Source organism: Corvus moneduloides, chromosome 11 (genome assembly GCF_009650955.1).
Source record: "Corvus moneduloides isolate bCorMon1 chromosome 11, bCorMon1.pri, whole genome shotgun sequence".
Lineage (NCBI taxonomy): Eukaryota > Metazoa > Chordata > Aves > Passeriformes > Corvidae > Corvus > Corvus moneduloides.
This window is the reverse complement of record NC_045486.1, coordinates 18,359,110-18,378,807: the sequence shown is the minus strand read 5'-3', so window position 1 is coordinate 18,378,807 and position 19,698 is coordinate 18,359,110. Positions and strand designations below refer to the sequence as shown.

The window sequence follows — 19,698 nt, the reverse complement described above, 5'->3', positions numbered from 1 at the left end:
GCTTAAGGGATCTGCAAAGACACAGGTTCATGAAAATGGCATTGCACCTTCCTGCAATGAGCAGTAACACTTGAAAATTGTAGGAGCTGTAAAAGAGTGACCCGTGGCTGCCTGGTATCAAGAGGGTTTAGGGTTTTTAACTGGAAAAAACAGTGTCTGAGAATAGACATCATCTGCTGCCTTTCAGTAAGATTTAAATCTGTGTGAGATTAATAATTGGCTTTAATATTATTATTTACATTAAAAATTTCCACATAAAATTGCTGTCATAATAAATGAAGAAAAAAAATGTTGTATATTCTGCTAAAAGTTCAGACTAGGATGGCAAATGATTTCAGACGTACACAGTTCAGGTAGTGTCTGTGTGAGTGCAAACACTGCTGTGTCCTCAGGGATCTAATATTTACTGTGTTTATGGGAATAGCTCATCCAAGAGCAGAGCAAGTTGCCAATGTGCTTCATCTGCAAGTCGTGTTATGTCTGTCCATCCCATGGCCAGTGTTTGAAATGAGCTGTGCAAGGGGAATATTTTGGTCTGTTAAGATGCCTTCATGTGGAATTGTCTCCTTTGAGGAGAGAAGAGGCAGAGTAAACAGCAGTGACTAATAATTAGAATAACTTTTTTTTATTTTGTATCTTAGGGCAAACTGCCACTGTTGGTTTGTGTCTTGAGCAAGAGCCATAGGATGTGAGAAATGGCTGTGGAAGCCTGGAGCCTCTGGCATGGATTCTTCTCTTTTCCTTTCACAACAAGAACTATTAGTCAGCGTACAATAATATTATTGTTGTTTTCCTTTTTAGCAATTTTGCTCCTTTCTGTAGGAGTTAATGGAGGGAGGAAAAACATTTGCTACTGTGCCCCTGCTCTAAACCTCAGAGGAGGTAAAATTAATGTATAAGTTAATATAACAGAATCTGTGATGCTGAAAAGAGCTTATAGATTTTCAAACTCTGTCTGAAAGGCCACTTAAATACATGGAGAATTCTGAAACAGGAGGAATAATTTGTGTTTCTGAAAGGTCTTTAAGGTGCCTGCAGTGTAGTATTTTTGTCATCAAAGAATGCCAGGCTGAAGGAATATAAGGAGGATATCTTGAAAATAAAAATTATTAAGCCAACTTATGAAGTATAGAAATTATAAAGAGTACAGAGTATAGAAAGAAGAGTTGAAATAACTGTTTATGGTCACAGCATACAGAGACCATGGAACTCAGTTCTGTATCTTACCTTTTAGAAATGGAATCTTTTATCTTCATAATGGCCAGACCAAACAGGATGAGAGCAGGAATAGCCTTCACTGAGCCAATGGAATGGCAGGTGTAGCCTGGCCTAGCAGAGCAGAGGAAATCTTGTGTTTACTTCAGCCAGCCACTGATAAGTTCAGTATTGCTGGAATTGCCTCCCGACCTCTCGCTGTGAGTGCGCTCGAGCTCGTGCAGGTCAGCGAGTGCAGCCTTGCTGCTTGGAGCAGCTCAAGGCTGGGTCCAGAACAGGGGCTTCTTCTGTTGGTTTTGAAAGGCAGCGAGGACAGAGGCAACTTCTCTTGGCTGCCCAGATCTCATGGTTTGCTTTACCTTCTATTCCTTTATTCCCTTTCCTCCCCTATCACCCTCACAAGTTCTTTTCTCAGCCATTTCAACATAGGCAGCCTGCCAAGGTTTACAATTTTGCAGACTTTATACCTTTATTTAACAATTACAATCTGGTTGTCCTATCATTTTTTCCTTGAGCATCAAAGGAAAACTGATACTACCCATCCTCCCTTTTTAATTCTGCAATATTCTTCCTTTGCATGCTGCAGCCTGGTCAGGGGCATGACAGGGCAGCAGCCACCTGCATATACAGGATTTTCCTTTTCTGATCTGTCCTGAAACCCTTTGTGGTATCTCCCTCGTGGTGCCACAGGTGAGCAGTAGCCACATGCAGACCTCTGATAATTTTATATGCTTGCAAAATACCCATTTCCTTGGGGGGAATGGGGGGAACCCCAATTGTTCTGTACCTGTTACCATGTCTCACCTGGCACCAAGAGTACATTCTACAGCTTCAAACGTTCCACAGTCATCCTTATTTTCAGTAGCCTTCTCTCACATTATATCATTAATGGCTATTTTACTTATGCCTCCTGGCTTGCTGTGTTATTTACAGAAGGGCTGTGTTGAAGTTGGATCTGTTATTTAATTAAAACACTGATCAAAATATTATTTCCATGAGTCAAAAAACACATCCACATTCAGGAATGTGAGATTCTTTCTGCTTTGTTCAGGAATTGGAAGGAAAAGAGACAGTACTGAAAATTACAGCAGCGGTTTTTTAACCTTCCAAGGAAATATAAGAACAGAATGACTTTTTAAAATTGCTTTACTCTTAGTTGTCATGAGGAATCCGTGTAGTTGCTGGCTGGTTTTGATCAAAGACAAAGATGGAATCCTAAACTTTGCAGTTACTCATGTGGTTTACTTTTTTTAAAATCAAACACACAAGTTTATAGACGGAAAAAAGCTATGGGGGAAAAAAAATTATAACTGTTAAAGTCAACACAAAACATGAGATGGGGAATCTGGGACTGGCAGTACACTGCATTTCTGAAACCTGTTCCAGTTACTGCATTCCTTCAGTCATCAGTGGTCACAGATATCCTTACGGGAAAAAAATACAGGAAAAGACAAAGTACTGCAGGTAAACCTTGAGATATTAAACACAGATTTTCCTCACCTATTTAAAAATATTAATAATACGTTGCAAAAAGCATGGGGTACGTCATTAGGTGGGAATAAACCTAAAATTGCAACCTGAGATGTGTGTGGCTGGGATCTATTTACATTTTAAAAAAGCTTCATTTTCAACTGTAACTGCATCCCAATTCCAGTTCTTTACTGCAGGGAACAGAATATTAATATTCATTAGTATTAACTTTTTGAGGACACTAATTATTGCAACAACTCGTTGCCTCTTGGTTGGGTTTCTGTTCAATCCCAGCGCATCAGTTTTAGTTTGTGGTATGTTTTCTTCACATTGTATCTAAAATGCCAGTGACCAGACAGATGGAAGTAATTTATAAAGCCTTTCTTTAGAGCTACCTGAAATTTAAGCTTTCACATATTGCCTCTATGTGCATCAGTGAAGAAATGCAGTGGAATTTTTGTTATATCATTACCTAGAGCTGTTCCCTGTGGTGTTCCAAAGCAACTTGCCCGCCTACCTTGAATAAATAGAGCTTCAAACCCCTGGCCATTGTAACGAAACATGGATGATTTCCCCTGTCCTGCCTTTCTGTCAAATAATACCGCCTTTTTGGGGGGTTCAAATGGTGACACTTCCCTGTATATTGGGAAGTTCTATTTCAGCTATGTGCTGACTCGTGTTTTTCCAAAATACTCAACTCAGCACATTTCTGTGTGTCTGAAATAGCACAATGAGCTCGGCTTGGGGCTTGGTTTCTCTCCTGTGCCATTATTGAGCATTGTTACTCATCAATAGAACTGGGAGGTTCCCAACTTTTTTCTAAAACAATTGTGTTTTGCAGCAGTTGTTCAGTTTCTAGTGTAAGCCATTATTAGCCTCCTGTAGGCTTTCACTGTTGTCATTGCTTCTCAGACACAGCTCCATTTCTTCAAAAGGCAGCTACATCCCACCAGAGCAAAGGGACAGTGTTCCTCTTAAAGGCTGGGCTATCAAGAACATACAGAAATTTCAGTGGTTTAAATAATTCTATAAAGAAATATAGAATTTAAATATAGGAAATACTGAAAATATCTAGCTGTGGAAAAGTCTGTATTTTAAATATATTAAATATAGAAAATAACAGTATGTGATTATTCTAATAGTCTTTATTTGTTTGCTCTTTTCAGCTGGTTTCCATTTCCTTGGTCATGCTTGGTTGCACTTTCCATTTCTATATAAAACACTATGTACTTCTCTGAAAAGGGAATGCATCATTTTTTAAGCTGCTCTTGTGCACTGTTGCCATCTTAGACTGTATCAGAAGTGACATGTGAAAATTGAACTTGATCTTACAGATAAAACTGGTGGTTTGAGATGTTGACAGGGAGATGTGGTTGGGTTCCTGTGACTTGCTGCTGATATCCTGGTTGTTGGGGCCTCAGATGTTTTCCCATTGGTTTTAAATTTAAGCAGGAATTAGTAACAGGATGCCTCTCCACTGAGAGACTGTCTCAGGAAGGAGATGTAAACTGAGGACACAAATATTTTGAAGCATTCTAGTCAAAACGAAGGATTTGTTGGCAGCTGGGACAAGAAGACACTTTGAGGACAATAACAAAGTTTGCTTGTGGTTTCCTTCTAAATCTAAAAATTGGTTGTCTCTGCCTGTTGATTCATGTTTTTCCCATTACAAACAGTAGCATGAAATGGTTGGTTTGGGTGAATTAGAGGACAATGGCAAAAATTATTTGTACATCAGTTCTGCCAGTGAGAGTTTGAAGGGGGAACATGGCAGGATAGATGTGTGTATATGTACAGATATCTAATTTTTAAATTTAACTTTTAATACCATATTGATATTTTTGATTATCACCTTTCTAGAGATTTATAAATCTGCAGTGCACAAAATTCAGAATTGAGCACAAGTTGAAAACACCCCATGAAGTGAATAATTACATTTGCTTTATGATCTGATTGGCATTTGTGGCCAAACTTTGGCAACTCCAAACAAACAGGAGTTGTGTATCTCCTGATACTCCAGCACAATTCCCCCTGTGTCACCTCCAGAAGGGAAATGGTAAAAACAAAAAAAAAACCCCTCTGTTTTAACAAGTTATGTTTTTTGGATGGCTCTGTGTATGGTTTATAAATATATCTTGTTGAAGAACATTGGCATTGTTTGGGTTTTTCCCAGGATCAGACAAACTTTGCCAGTTTATATTTTTATTATGATTTCTCCCTGTTCTTCACATTAAATCCTGTGTGTTCCCTTTCCTTTGGGAACTGGAGGAATCATCAGATGACTGGAGAATGAGTAATTTCTGAAACACTGAGTTTGTTTTCATGATACAAGATGAGAAGTTTGGGGCTGGGGAAGAGAGATGGGTTCCCTTGTAACTCCTGTTGTGTGCTGGACAGTCCCAGCTTCCCTCTTGGACTATCCCTGTGTAAATGCTTGCACAGGCTTTGATATCTAATCCTTCAGGAGTTGGACTCAATGATTGCTGTCCTTTCTAACTCAGGGTATTCTATTATTCCATGTTTATTTGCTACTTCTTCTTTATTTCATGGCCTTTACTTCTATTACACAACGTGAGTTGTCCAAGGTGGAATAAACTGATTTTGTTTATTTTTGTTGAGTTGGGATATTTTATAAGGTCCATTCACAGCGAGTGCTTTGGTAACTGAGTGTTAGGATATTTTTGTCTCATGGGAATTAGCAGGAAAGATCCTGTGAGTTAATAAGGATTGAACTGTTAGACAATAATTCTGAATTCATAGGGAAATGCTAGAGATGAAATGTGATTTTGGAAGTCCAGGAGCTGCAGAGCTACAAATGGAAGTATTTTAAGTGGTTTTAAGAGGCACAAATATGTGCATAGTCTAGACAGTGCTGCTTCTGCACTGGCAGGGGCAGCTGCAAGAAATGCTAATGCAGGAGCTGAGTCCCAACCAGAGAGGGGGGAAAAATAGGAAAAGCCGAAGGTGAAGAATATGCTGGAGGCCTCAGATGTTAGTGCTCAGTGTGTTTGGGAAGAGTCATCCAGAGGTCTTTCTGCAGTGGAAAAATCAATATTGAAGTAATCCAGAACTCCATTTTAAATAACGTTATGGTGCTCGCCTTCCTTCTCGAGTGTTTCTGTGGGATTGTCTGTATGGACCTTACAGTTCCTGCTGTGAGACTCAGCCTGCGTTTGGGAATGGAGCCTGAGTGTTACAGCCTTGTCTTTTTATATGAGCTGGGGGTAACTCCATGTTTAAATTCTGGGAATGGAAATCTTCCTTTTGTCTGTTGCTTAAATTTCCTTTTTCTTGAACTATTTTTACTTGAGAGGATTGAGGCTCCTTCCTCAAGTCCATCTGTGTGAAAGGCTGGTGCTCCGGGATCCAGGCTGCAGCGGGCATTTTTCCACAGCTTTCTGTTGTGGGGTTAGGACAAATCTCCTGGTTAGTGCATGAGGAAAACTTTAAACATTCACCAGGTTTGCACACAGGAATGTTTGGGTCATTTTAGTTCCCTAGAGCTTTAAAAGCACAAGAGAGCTAAACTTGTTTTTTGGGAAACTGAAGAAGGAAAAAGAGAAAGTTTTAGTATTAACTACTTTCCTTTCAACTGGACTTCTACCAGAACAAAACATGTTGTTACCAACAGTTTTGAAATGTTTCTGCAAGGCCAGTAATTGAAATTCAAATTATGAAATGCCTCAAGTTTGCATTGAAAGTGAGTGAATTTCTCTGGCAGCTGCTGTTGGTATTATCAATGCTCTTTGTGTTGCTGCAGTACCTAAGCAATGAAACAAATATTTATGCACACGCGTCACACAACATTCCTGGGCAGTGCAGCTTTGGCCTTTATAAACCAAATAAGGTGGAGCATAAAGATATGCTTTTGCCTGGCAGCTGCCTGTGATTTCTCCTCCTGGATACACTAAAGAATTCTCCTCGCTGCCCTAAATTGTTTTCTGCTTGCCAGTACAGAGATATTTGAGTCAAAATCCAGTTTGCTGTGAGAGATTTGGTCAGAAGTGTAGCACAGTTTGCACACGTACAGTGCTATAGCTTTTCAGTGTTCCTTATTTTTGCTTCTGTTTTAGTTTTTTGGGGAGGTTTTGCAGCTTTCTCGTGGGTGTCATTGACTAGATCAAAGTTTGAGGATAGTTGACCAATTTTGCAAGACTTATTTATCAGTGGATTGAGAACTTTAGACTCTCACACATACAATAATTATAAATTGCTAAATCTCTTCTTGCAGATGTTTGTGTCTTTTCAAGAATAGTTCCTGTGTCCGTCTTGTTTGTGCTAAGGATGTGTTTGGAAATCTGAAATGTCACGTTGTTGACAGCCAGATCTAAAGAACTGTATTTGGATATGACATGAAAAGAATTCAGTGGGTTTAAAGCTTTCACGGGCTTTTCAGCTGGAGCCGTTCCTGCTCTTGTTGATAGAAACAGGCACTTCAGCATTGCATGTTAATGTTTATTTTCACATAAACAGCTGATAATTGTAAATAACCAGACAAATGAAAGCTACTGGGTGGCAGATTTCTGTGGAGTCTGTCTAAAATGTAACGCTTTGTAGAACCATTAAAAGGATGGATGTATTCTGGGAAAGACTTCAGTGTAGCTACAACATTTTTGATAGAAAACATAGATGTATAGATAAAGCTTTACTTTTTACCTAATGCAGGTGTTAAACCTTTCTGTAAAGCTGAGGAGGAATAACAGAAATACTGCAGTAGTATTTGTGCAAATGAGCACTGATTTATAGGAGGATGCACATGTGCATATCTGTGTCTGTTTAAGGAAAAATCTGCTCCTTCTGGAGGCTGGGGTAAGTTAATAGAATTCCGTACATTTGGTAGGAGTTGTGCTGTGGACATTGCCATTCGTCCACTGGTATCAAATCTGGGTGGAACTAAAAATGGAGCACAGCTTTATTTCAAGTGCAAGTCCCCCAGGAGTTTTCGGGTTGTTTTGTGCCAGCCCAGGATCCACCTTTGTGAGTGGTGTGCAGTGAAGGTCATGGTACAGCTGCTCCTTAGCATCCCAAGGGAACAGCACAGGCAGATGTGACAGATTTTGGCCAAACCCCCCCCTCTGCTGTGGGACAGTTTTCTCTGAGTGATGAGATTGACCTCTCAATCAATTTATATCTCTTGGTGAGAAATGAAAACTGCTATTTTGGATGTTCCAGGGGGGTCTATGGACATACCTGTCTTTAGCAGGTAAAATAAATTTGCCCACATAGAAGCAAATAACTCTTCAGACCTTTGAGAAAGATTAAAAAACCACAGCAGTAAATGATGACCATAAGCTGAGTACCTTGTCTTGAGCTAATTTAGATTAACTAGATGCTCTTCTTTGTGTCCTCTGGTTTATTTTTTAAATTAATCTGTCTACTTGGGAAAAAGCTAACACAGCATTAGAGCCAAGTCATTAACTAAATTCAGATGCTTTTATTTAGATGACGTTTAAATTGTGCTGTCTGGATGAGCTTGATAATGTAAACTGTACAAAAGCAAGTTGGGCTACATTTGATAATCAACTTTTCTGTGGTATTTCAAATCCAAGTTGCTTTATGCAATTCTGGACCCTTTTATTAAGACCTCAGGAAGGCTTAGAGAGAATCTTGCAGCAATGTCTGTACAGGAAGGGGGAAAAAAAAAATGTATTAGGTACCTTGCTTCTGTAATGGAAGAAAACACAAACTTGGCTTAATTTGTCTCCTAAAAATGCCTTTCCTGCAGTCTACTTCCTTCAGATTATTGAAAAATTGGCTCACAATCCTTCCTTCCCGGATTGTTGATACTTCATGCTGCTCTGCAATATGACATCTTTTTTCCTTTCATAATTTTTCATCTCTGTATTATCCTTGGCTGTTCATTATCTCTTGCTAAATTAGACATGTCTGCTGACTTCCACACAGTGCTGTATGTAAAGTTCATCATCAAGAGATCTTTGATTATACTTAGCTGCACAGGGAGGGCAGGGGACTCAAAACACAATAGAATGAAAACTGATGTCAGTAAACTTGAGGAGGAAAAACAGAACTGCTGAGCTCTGCTGGTTTTCTGTGCATTTCCACCAAAATCAATGTCCAGGCTCAGTGTCAGTGCTCTCCCACAAAATCCCAATTGCTTCCTCTCCCCTGGGCTTGGAGCTGGGCCGATCCCTGTGCCAGGGGGTGGCTCTACAGCCAGCTTAGTCTTAAAACAGTGTATTTTAAAAGCTGAATAAAATGGCAAATAAGCCCAAGAATTTTAAGCTAGAAAAATGTGGGGTTTAAAACGTTCATAAACTAATGGAGATCTTTTGCATGGACAATTTAAAAAAGAAATATTGAAGAGTAGATTTGTTTCTTGCTCACTAAGAAAAAAGTGAAGAAAAAGCATCTGCAACCTCCGTGTTCCCTGTTTAGGACCTACCCCTTCCTGTTCTTTCTGAGGTTTCATGTTCATTTAATTCATTTTTCCTCACAAAAATAAACCTCCAGTATGTATTTTAATTTATTCCCAGTCTGCTGTAATTAAGTTGAGGATAAACACATGGTTGCCATATGACAAAGTGACATTGAAAGGAAATGAGACGCAGTATTTTGTATACTCGGGCCTTGGTTATGCTGGGTTGGGTCTTCCGTAGACCTACAGCCTAGATCCAATTAGGAAAATACAAAAATTATGGAAAATTATTGGTCACATTGTGAGCAGAGTGACAAACTGAATCATGTAGAATCATGGTTGAGTCAAGGACAAATAATAATAATGTTATGGAAATATGGAAGGAGGAAAGTAAGTGGCAATGCAAATAGAGCAGGGGCCAAAAAAGAGAAGCTGTAATCAAGCGAAGAGAACAGGAAAGGAAGAACAAAGCAAAGAGATTTCACTGGCAATGAGCAAAGGCTGCTGGATTTGGGGCTGCTGGTCAGTGGTTTCAGGTACTTGTGCAGAGCATTGACTCATCTACAAGAGGCAGACACAAGGTTGAATCTTAGCAAAGTGATCAATGACTCAAGTCACAGATCTGCGCTGATAAAAAGGGCAGGTCTGAAACCAGGTAGATGTGGAGCGCTTTTTATCCAAGTAACCAACCAGCTGTGCCTGTCCTGAGCCTGGGAGAGATTCTGGTAAATATTTGCAGATTTCCCCTGTCCGGGGTGACACTCAGCCTGTTATTCTTAGAATCCCAGGATGGTTGGGGTTGGAAGGGACCTTAAAGATCATCTCATTCCCCTATCCCAGGGTGCTCCAGCCTGGCCTTGGACACTTCCAGGGATCCAGGGGCAGCCACAGCTTCTCTGGGCAGCCTGTGCCAGGGCCTCCCCACCCTCACAGGGAACAATTCATTCCCAGTATCCCAACTGTCCTGGGTTTCTGTCAGTGGCAAGCCATTCCGTTGTCCTGTCACTACTTAGCATTGTCAGACTTTCTCATAGGCCCTCAAATCTGCTCCCAAAATTCTCCTTTCCTGTTCTAAACAGTGAAACCTTCATATTGGTTGTGTCACTTGTGATTTTAATTTCAAAAGCAGAGGGCTGAGTCTGACTGAGCATGGGGGGTGGGCTGGGACTGCTGCGTGGACAAAACCACTTTGTCATTTTAGACAAAACCACTTTGTCCTTGTGCTCTTCTTGTCCTTGGTTCCACCGGCGCCGGAGGTTTGGGTGATTGGCATCACAAGGATCACCAGCAGGACTGATTTGCTTGAGGAACTTTCCCTCAAGATGGGAAGATGGGAGCTGTATTTATTCTGAGATTTAATTACGAGTGGTGAAGCTTCATAAATCCATTCTGAAAATACAGTGCTTCTATGGGGTGTAATTTAGTCAAAGGGTGAAAGTGCATTATTGTCTGTTCTTGGTTACAGTTCCTTTAGTTGCACAAAATGAGAAACTTCCATTTTCTAAATGTGCCTTTATTGCTTCAGTGAAATTCATTTTAAAATTACTGGTGTTACGTCAATGTTGGGATTTGAGGTCTTGGTGCTCCCACTGTGTCTGATTTCAGTTGGTGATAACGTGGCCTTAGCTGAGCAAACCACACAGAGAAATCACCCAAATCAGCCCAAATGGAGCCTCCTGGGTAGATTTAGAAATTGCTTGTCCCTACAGAGGCACTCGTGGTAGCATAACTCTTTATATACATCCTTCTTCCGGAACAACAAATTCAGAGTTAGCAGTAAAAGGGAGCTGTTGTCCCAGCTGGGAGCAGTCGTGTGTTTTCTTGCTAAGTGGGACAAAAGCAAATTTATCTGCTTTTATCTGGCATCTCCATTGCCAATTTTGCTTTGCATTTGTAGCTACAGCTCTTAAGCTGAACAATTTGTAACATTTTCCTTAGCAGAGATTTCATGTGCAGAAAATTGCAGTGCAGCTTTAAACAGCTGCAGAATATTTTGTTGAGAAATGGCTACTACAAGTATATTCCCTGGGATGGCTCCGTGTGTGTGTAAAATCTGTCATGGGTGCAGGGGAAAGCATTCCATCACCACGGTCCCTTTGTGGTTTGAGACTATTCCTGTTTGAGACAAAAGTTCCCATAAGATTCCCTGCTTGGACTCCTGAAGGAGCTGGAAAAACGATTTCCGTCTAGAAGTAATAATAGCTTAGACTTTTGGTTTTGATCATAAACTGACATTTAAAAGTCATCTGAGGATATTTCTTGATTAAAGTCAGGTTTTGCTTAATGCAGTTGCAGCTGATCCTTCCCATCTGCTATCACGTACTTGATGGGATCTCTCCCTTGCCTTGGGTTTGGTTTACAAGATCCCTCAGGAGTTCCTGACTTTCTTAAGAGACCTTGCAGTGGCTCAGCTCGTTCTGTTATTCTGGTTTTATTGCTCAGCTTTTCTTTTCCTCAAGGAAAACTTGGAAAGTTGCTCAGCAGAGAAGATGAGGTGATAATGTGGTACCCACAGAGCGCTGGGAATTGGGGATCTGTCCATGCTCACCCTGTGCCTGGTTTTTCAGGCACCTGCCAGATCCCCATGTTTTACCTCTGGGATTCAGACCCTACATTTTTCTGTGTGGAATATAAAAAGCAGATTATGTGACTGCATTTCCCAGACTTCATTCCTGAAATTATCAGTGTTTAAGGTCGCTGCTTAATGCTGAGTGTGGTAGCTTTGCTTCCTGCTCCCCCTGGGTGTTGGTGTAAGGTGGGAATGGCAGCCCGGATCCTCACACGGATCTGGGCAGGGGCTGCCTCGAGCCATTGCCAGGGCTTGGGTTCTAGCAAACAGGGATTGTAGGTATTTGTGGTTTGGCTTTTTGTGTGTTTTGTGGATAGCTAAAATACGACCTTTCCTGCTGAAAAGCTGGATTTTATCCCAAATCCTGTGAATTTCACACAGGATCAGATTCTCACTGCATTCAGGTTGGTTGCCAGAGCCCCGGCACTGAGGGAAGGCACAGAACGGCCCTCACTGTGTGCAGACTCACCGGGGCTCCCTCTCCCAGGTACAGGGAAGCTTTTCTACAGAAAATCATACACTGGGATTTCCTTGAGTTGCCTCTGGCTTCCACAGAACATAAATACCCCCCCCCCCAGCTTGGGGGGAACATGTCAGTCACAGAAACTGCACAGGAACTCCCAAGAAAGCCCTGGGAGCATTTCAGGGTTTTGGAAATTGTAACTCTTATCTGGTTCCTCTGATCTGTTTTCTCTGGTGGTTCCCAAATGTCTGGGTATGGGCGGATGAAGTGTGACTCGGTGTTTAGCTATGGGATACTTGGGATCCCTTGTAAATGAGGGATGCACAAGCTGATTTCCAGGTAGAAGCTAATCCTGCATTTCCAGTACCTGCAGCCTGGAGCTAAAGGATCACTCAATCCTCCCCAGGCCTCTGACACCAGGCAAGGGAAGGCTCATCATGGAAATCAGACATGGGTTATTGAGGAGGAAAGCCTAGAAAACTTGTTTTTATTTTGTCATCAGAGGGGCATAATTCCACAGGGAGTAAAGCTGGAAGAGGATCCCTGTTCTGCCAGATGAGTGACCTTTGATCAGCCACCCTTCCAACATTGTAACTGCCCTGTGTCCTCCCTTCTGTGTCTGCGTTCCCAGGATAGATCATGGTTGTTATCCTCACAGTAAATACAGTACTGGATACTGGGTAGAAATTAAAATGAGCAAATTCCATGTGTTTTATGTCATTTGGCATCCTGCACAGCCCCCCTTCAGTTCGTCAGAAATTCCAAAACCCAGAGCAAGGTCACATCTGGTAGCAATTTTGCTCTGCCAGATGAGGCGTAATCCCATAAAACCAAACTCATTTTCTCCAGTGCCACTTGAAGCCGAGGTCTCCTGCTCCTTTTCCATCAGACCTGCTGCTCATCCTGAGAGCTCTGTGGAATGATTCAGGCTGGGATACTTTTCACACATTATAAACTGCAAGGTTTGGAACACAGCTTCATGTCCAGCACACGAGGCAGGACAAGCAGGGCACAGCCCTGGAGTCTGTGGCTCCATTCCATTTCCTCTTCCAGCAGCATGTCCCTGCAGGATGCTGTTCCTTGGTGTTGGGTGTCTGTGCATCCCCTCATTCTCTGAGTAATCTGGCACCTGCAGGATCCATACAGAGCTACGAGTTCTTTTATGTGCTTTTAAAATAGCTCTAAAGTTCTGAGTCTTGGGTAATTCACAAGACACACATCAGATGGACTAACAAAGTAATGGAGCAACCATCAACCTTTGCACATTGTAGTAACTGAAAATAATTCCCAGAAACATGGAATTTTAATAGGAGCAAGTATTTTTATGTTTGGTCATGTTGCTGTTGTCCCATATTTTGCTGAAATTGGTTATTTTGGTATCTCATTGCCTAAATTACTCTTTCAAAGCCCTCTGTGGAGCTTGGAGAGCATCTCAAACCAGAGTGCACCAATGAGGTGTTGTCAGTCACAGAGGGGAGGGGAGTGACATGGTGATGTATTATAAGGTGTTATTAAATCCAATTAACAAACTTAGTTAAAATAAAACTGTTCTTTCAAGGTTTCCTGGGTTTTATTCAAGGATCTCTAAAAAAAAAAATCAAACCAACGGGTCAGAATTTCAGAGTCAGTATTGCTACTCTTAACTTAGTGTCAGTGATGGGGGAGCACTGGGTAGGAACCACCTTACCTGCTATGATTTTTATGAACCAGTTGAACCTTTTTGTTCACAGGCCAAGTATCCTGACATCGTGACTGTTCCGGAAGGACTGCTGGGAGATTTTATAATTCTGAGGAACCCCAAAGTTTCTGGGTAAGCCAATAAATGCATTTCTGTATTTACACGGGTGAGGGATTGCACAGGCAGGGCAGCAGCCTCGTGCTGCAACTCCGAGTTCCTTTTGTGGCAGGAGGTGTAGAGATCCCAGTCCCCTCCCAGCAAAGCCCAGTTCCTTGGTGTCTTGCCATTAAAGAACAGAAAGAAAGGGCATTTACTGTGCAATGGAAGCAAAGCAACTGTGGCTATACTTTTCCCTTGTTTTAGAAGGAAATCAGTTAGATGAAGGAATTATTACCTACCAGGTACATGGTATTTGTTTGGGCTCCCTGTGAGAGATGTTCCAGTACATTTGGGATTTTCAGCAGGGGAAAAAAATCCTTACAGTTAAATGTAAGATGGTGTAACTATCACTGTCAGGAATTCTGTAAGGGCCATGAAAAGTAACTATTTTGTGAAGGGATCAGATCATTCCCTTCTCCTGTTACACCTAGCTTTAACATGCTTTAATTTATACAGAGACAACTGGAAATAAAGCACAGCTTCCTTCATTATATTTGTATGTGGAACTAGCAAACAAACCCTAATACATGATGCTGCTTCATTCAGCCAAACCTGTCCTTTAAAAGTAAATGCTTTAACTTCGTGCAGGAAGGAATTGTTCTTAGACTATCCCAGATAGGGAATAACTTGCTTTATTTTACAGTTTCTCCTCTGGTGCCAGGTGCCAATTCCATTCCACTCACTCCCTCTCACCTACAGTCATGAAATACAAGAATTTAAAAGTCATTTCAGTGGCTTGGTGGAAAACAGACTGCCATAGGAATTTGTTTGCAAAATCCCAGAACACGCTGTGCACAAATTCCCAAAGGATTTGTAAAAATGAAGTGGCAAAAGGCTGAAAAATCATATTTGAAGGAAACTTGTACAGCCATGATGGATTAAACACCACTGAGAAAGGGACCTTCCTCCTCACAGTGACTCACTGTGCAGACCAGATTTGGATTAGGGAAGCCTTACCTCCAGTAAGGGATTTGAGGGCTGGAGGGAACAAAGATGCAGCAAAGCAGGCAGGGAGTTGTTATGCAGCAGCTCTGGTGTGGATGTTGTTCTGGACTCACCTCCTGCCTCACAGTTCCCTTGGGATGGTGCAGTGATCTTGTTCCACTGTGAAAGCTGGGAATCATGACTGGCCTTGAACAACCACCACCACTATTCCTGAAGAAGTAAATGTTTTAAGATTTTTTTTTTTTTATTAAAAGCAAACAACTGCAGGAATGCAGGCCTTGGATAGATGTATACCTGCCATTAGTCTATAAAGGAGGGTGGCCTGTATTCCAAACCCAGCACATCACCATTTATGCAAACACCTCTGAAACAAGGTTCCTGTTGTCAGCACCTGATCCTGAGTGTAGATGTTACATGAGGGGTAGGGCCAGGGGACACTCGGTGCTCTCCTTTGCTTTCCTCTCACTTTTACTGCACTGCAAATCTGGATGTACCCAGAACCTTTCCTTGTCAATGGATCACTGGTTTTCCTTGGATTAATGTGTTCCTGAATCTAGAGATGGTCCATTGCATTACGTGAGGTGAGTTTTGTTGCAGAGCACGAGGCTGAGCCTTACAGACAGCACTGGTTAACCTGAGCTGCCTTTCCTGTGCACCCGGTACAGGTTTGAATTGATGATTGTCTGGAAGATCCATCTCGATGAAGAAGGGACCACTACACCTGTCCTGGACCTGCTGACCAAAGTACCTGAGCAAGGTAACCTCAGTCACTCCAGGGCCTGTTCCTGAGCTGCCAGGCCCTGGTTTTGGCCAGCATCTCTCACTCCCATGGAACTCCAGCTACCAGAGCCCAAACAGACAAACCCACTTCACCTCCTCTGTAATTTCCAAGGGCTTACAAACCCTGTCTGCCTGCAGCTGTCCTGCTTTACCCACCTGCTGTCAGCACTGCTGCAACTCTTGGAAAATAACCTGCACTGCTCTGTTTTTCCTGCAGTCCTGGAGCAGAGGATGACGAGTGTGGAGAGCATCCCCGGCAGCTTCCGGAGCGCAGTCCGGCTCTTCGGGATCGAGGCAGCCATCGAGAACCTGATCAAAGTGCTGGGCTCAGAAGAATGAATGCCAGCATTACTTACACCAGGTAGCAATTTCAAAAGTAGTTTTAATTAAGATATTGTGTTACACAGTCTATAATTTTATTGAATATAAACATTAAGTTATTTTCCATTTAGAAACCATACTCATAAAACATGCTATCTGTACAATTATGGCACGTTATATATAAATTGTCATGACATGAAAATAAATACAGCCATTTAAATACAAAAATGCCAAATAAAATAGTTACATGTACAGAGTGATTTCATTATAAATTTATCTTTCTGAATCATTAATGTACCAGAGTGGTTTATCTTCTTAACATTTTCTAGATACCTGGAAATTGTTAAAAGATCATGCACTGTCAAAATCAAGTCCATAAAAATCCATTTCATTTCACAGCTCTGTAAAAGTACAGTGATTTTAAAATGACAAGAGAACAGTAAGAGACTCCTAGAACAAAGAGTTAAACAGCTTTCTCATTAAATTAGGGTGGAAGAAGACAATTTGAAGACTTCAAAGACATACAATGCTAAAAAACCCAAAGGTAACTGTATGAAGTAACTTTGTTCTACAATGTGAGTGTTGAGACAGCGTTAACCTAACCAAGAGAGGCCCATGACACCCCTGGGAACCCCAGGAGTCACCTCCTGCCCACTGCAGCACTTCTTTTGCGTTTCTGACTTCCAGGAGGAAATTCTGGTAACACATTACCAAAACATCACATTTCACACATTCATCCCTGAAGAAACAGAACAGATCAGAGTGATGTCTTGCCTCACCCTTCACTTCCATCAGATGTGCCATGAGCCCATCTGGGAACTCTCCGTGCTTCCAAGAGTTCCTGCTCTGCACTAGCACTGTGACTGCAAGTCAGGTACTTCTCAGGTAGGGAGTAACAGTTCCTGGAACCAAGAGCCCAAACCCACCAACTCTGGCCTCTCATGTGAGGAAGAGCCCTCCTTTCCAAGGCCAGAGCTGCTGGAGCCCCCAGCAGAACAACTGCCCGCTCTATGCAGCAATGGGGAAATAGGTGGAGAACCCAAGAACTAAAGCAACAGTCTGTTTATAATCCCATAAATATAATACTCCACTATTTGATGACTGAAATAGTCTCCCACTGTTCTGGTAGGTCAGGAAAAAACAACAGACCAGAGCCTGGTTTCTGCCAGACTCAACAGCTGAGCAACACCAGAGATTAGGTTTTGATGACTGGCAACACTATCTTGTTAGATAAAGTAGGCTCATTTCAAGTTTGGAATCCAGTACACAGGCAAAACTCATTCTGACTTACCCACTGGCATGGAACTGGCGTAGCTGGTTTTGTGTAACCTATAGTTCAGTTCATCTTTAGCTCCCTCCTCCTTGCCTGAAAACAAAACTGTTTGCTCAGCACAGATACTGCTGTTTGCAATGAAATGTGTGTGAAGTTACAGCATAAAAACCTGGAAACTTCACAGCTGTGCAGGGTCCTTCCTTCCTCCTCTTTCTAACAGCTGGAGGGTTTCTGGATTTGTAAGTAGCTCCTTCTCTCTCCAGGTTTTTTTTGGGAAGAAGGGGTTATTCCTGCTGTCAACTGCCAGCTTATTGCACTGTTGTACTCTCACATCTCAGGCCCTGTCCCAGAAGGGCTCCTGGCACTGGATACCAGCACTGCCAGCTCAGGTCTCTGGCACTGGGGCAGTGATGTCTCTGTGTTTCACATTTCTTCCTTGAGTTGTATGGGGATCCTGTTTTTGAATTTCAGGTAAAGTGGAACAACTAAAAGGTTACACGGAGATCCCAATATAAATCTGTTTTTAGGAGTTAAACTACATGACCCTGAACACCATTACTGGTAAGCACATGCTGTATCCAGGTTATAGCTGTTCACTGGGTCAGGAGGAGCATCTCTGCACCATTCAGGGGGTCTAATCCCTGAGGGAAAAGGAGATGCAGATTTTATCCTCATACCCTCAGGTTTGAACATACCCTTCAGTTCCTACTCAGGATCTTCCCCAAGATTTACTGCAGCACCGCCCCAGCCTTCAGCTGCACAGAGCACTGCTCATATGCAGCACTGACACAAGCTCACCCTGGCATGAGACTGACCCACTGCTGCTGCAAGGAAGAAAATGGGATTCTATCACCTTTTTTCTGTCACTTAAAGCAAAGGAGCCTGAAAGCAGCTGCTCATGCTATGCAGTGTGTGGGGCACCAATGTAATAGTGCCAAACTTTGACACTATCCAAAAGACCTGAAATGATCTGTAAAACTCAGAACATACTCTTCTTATAGCTTAATTTAAATTAGGCAAGAGCAAGCTGTGGTTTCACCTGCAATAGCAGCATATAATGTATAGACAATAAAAACCAGCATGGCAGGTGAGTTGAGCCCAGCTATCATATAAAATTTAAGGCTGCTTACCTTAACCCTTTGCACTTTGTTTCAGAAGCTTTAGGTAGATGGAAGGTGATCACACAACTTCTGGAGGCAGCCTGGTGTTCCTAGTCCATGCATTAGTACTTAAGTGTTCTGCAGTGCCCAGGCCGTTCCACAGCTCAGCCACTGCACTGTTGTATTTTCAGTGGATTAACTGAAGTGTTGTATCAGCTTTTGCCAGAGCATTCCCTCCTTCAGTAGGGATGAGGGAGACTCAAAGCACAGGCTCCAAGGAAATTCTCTTGTTAGTAATTAGGCTTTCTATGTTAGTGCAATACTTTTAATTCTGTGCTCTTTCAATTCTAAGGAAGTAGACTTTTCATATTAATTTGATCTGTCCTCTAGTTCCAAGGTATGGCACATTACCTGTTCTGTCACATTAAATACATTCATTAAGGTTATCTAGCAAATGTGTGGCCTAGTGCTATCCCAGGTCTCTGAGAAGGCATTACCCATTAGAAATCATTTCATAAAGCAAAAAACATTCACAGCTGAAAAATGCACTGAACACAATAAAAAAGAAAAAAAAAATCACCATAACGGTATTCCAATAATCTTTCACTTTCTCATGTGTTTGAATAAAAATAACCTTAAGGGAATGGTTACACTTTATGGAGAACTAATGTGCAGTCTTCATTCTCCTTGAAGAGGCTGGACATAACTGGGTCCTCTTTGGCCTGTACATTCTTCAGGTAATAGTTGACTATTTCACCATCGAGTTTGTACTGGTGGGGGATGCTTTCATAGGGCTTCAGGTCCAGGTCCAGCACAGAAACAGAGAAGGTGAATCTGGATTTGGATGTCAGTACCACAGGTCTGTGCTCAGAGCTGGAAAATAAAACCACATTGCACATCTGAGTCACTGAAACCAGTACTTTTGATTTATGTGTCTCTGTACAGAAGTGACTCTAATGTTTATCTTAGAACTTTTGTGGGAGCCCAAGAAAATAGACTGCAGCTAATGTAGCACTTAGGAAACTATAGCTCCAGCTTAACCAGTCCTGATGGGACCTTGCTGGCACCTCTTCCAGTTATTTTCCTTTCAGCTTCCACACAGCTGAAGTCAAATATTACTCTCACTTACTGTATTTAGTAAATCTAAGCTGTTTCTAGGTGGTGCATACAAAGCAACAGCCGTATTAACCAGCAAAAGCAGAGAAGTGACTGCAGCTCCTACTTAGGTTCACGGTAATAAAACATTTAGTATGGGAACTGCTGTCCAAGGATGCTGCGGGATGGAGGAGGGAGGAGTTCTGAAGTCAGCCTTTGCACAAGTCATGTCCATCACTAACACTTCACTTGAG

The 19,698-nt window shown here is 41.9% G+C and overlaps 2 protein-coding genes across 2 annotated transcripts in view; one reads left to right on the top strand and one right to left on the bottom strand.

The window, feature by feature from the left end:
- CENPP (centromere protein P) overlaps positions 1 to 16,236 on the top strand; it is a 112,652-nt gene extending 96,416 nt beyond the window's left edge. Inside the window, exons 7-9 of the mRNA XM_032121292.1 lie at positions 13,824 to 13,903; positions 15,541 to 15,632; positions 15,873 to 16,236. Coding sequence (XP_031977183.1) covers positions 13,824 to 13,903; positions 15,541 to 15,632; positions 15,873 to 15,994 — 294 coding nt within the window. The 3' untranslated portion in view covers positions 15,995 to 16,236. The remainder of the gene's footprint in view (positions 1 to 13,823; positions 13,904 to 15,540; positions 15,633 to 15,872) is intronic.
- Positions 16,018 to 19,698, bottom strand: part of IPPK (inositol-pentakisphosphate 2-kinase) — a 30,204-nt gene continuing 26,523 nt past the window's right edge. Inside the window, exon 13 of the mRNA XM_032121284.1 lies at positions 16,018 to 19,222. Coding sequence (XP_031977175.1) covers positions 18,997 to 19,222 — 226 coding nt within the window. The 3' untranslated portion in view covers positions 16,018 to 18,996. The remainder of the gene's footprint in view (positions 19,223 to 19,698) is intronic.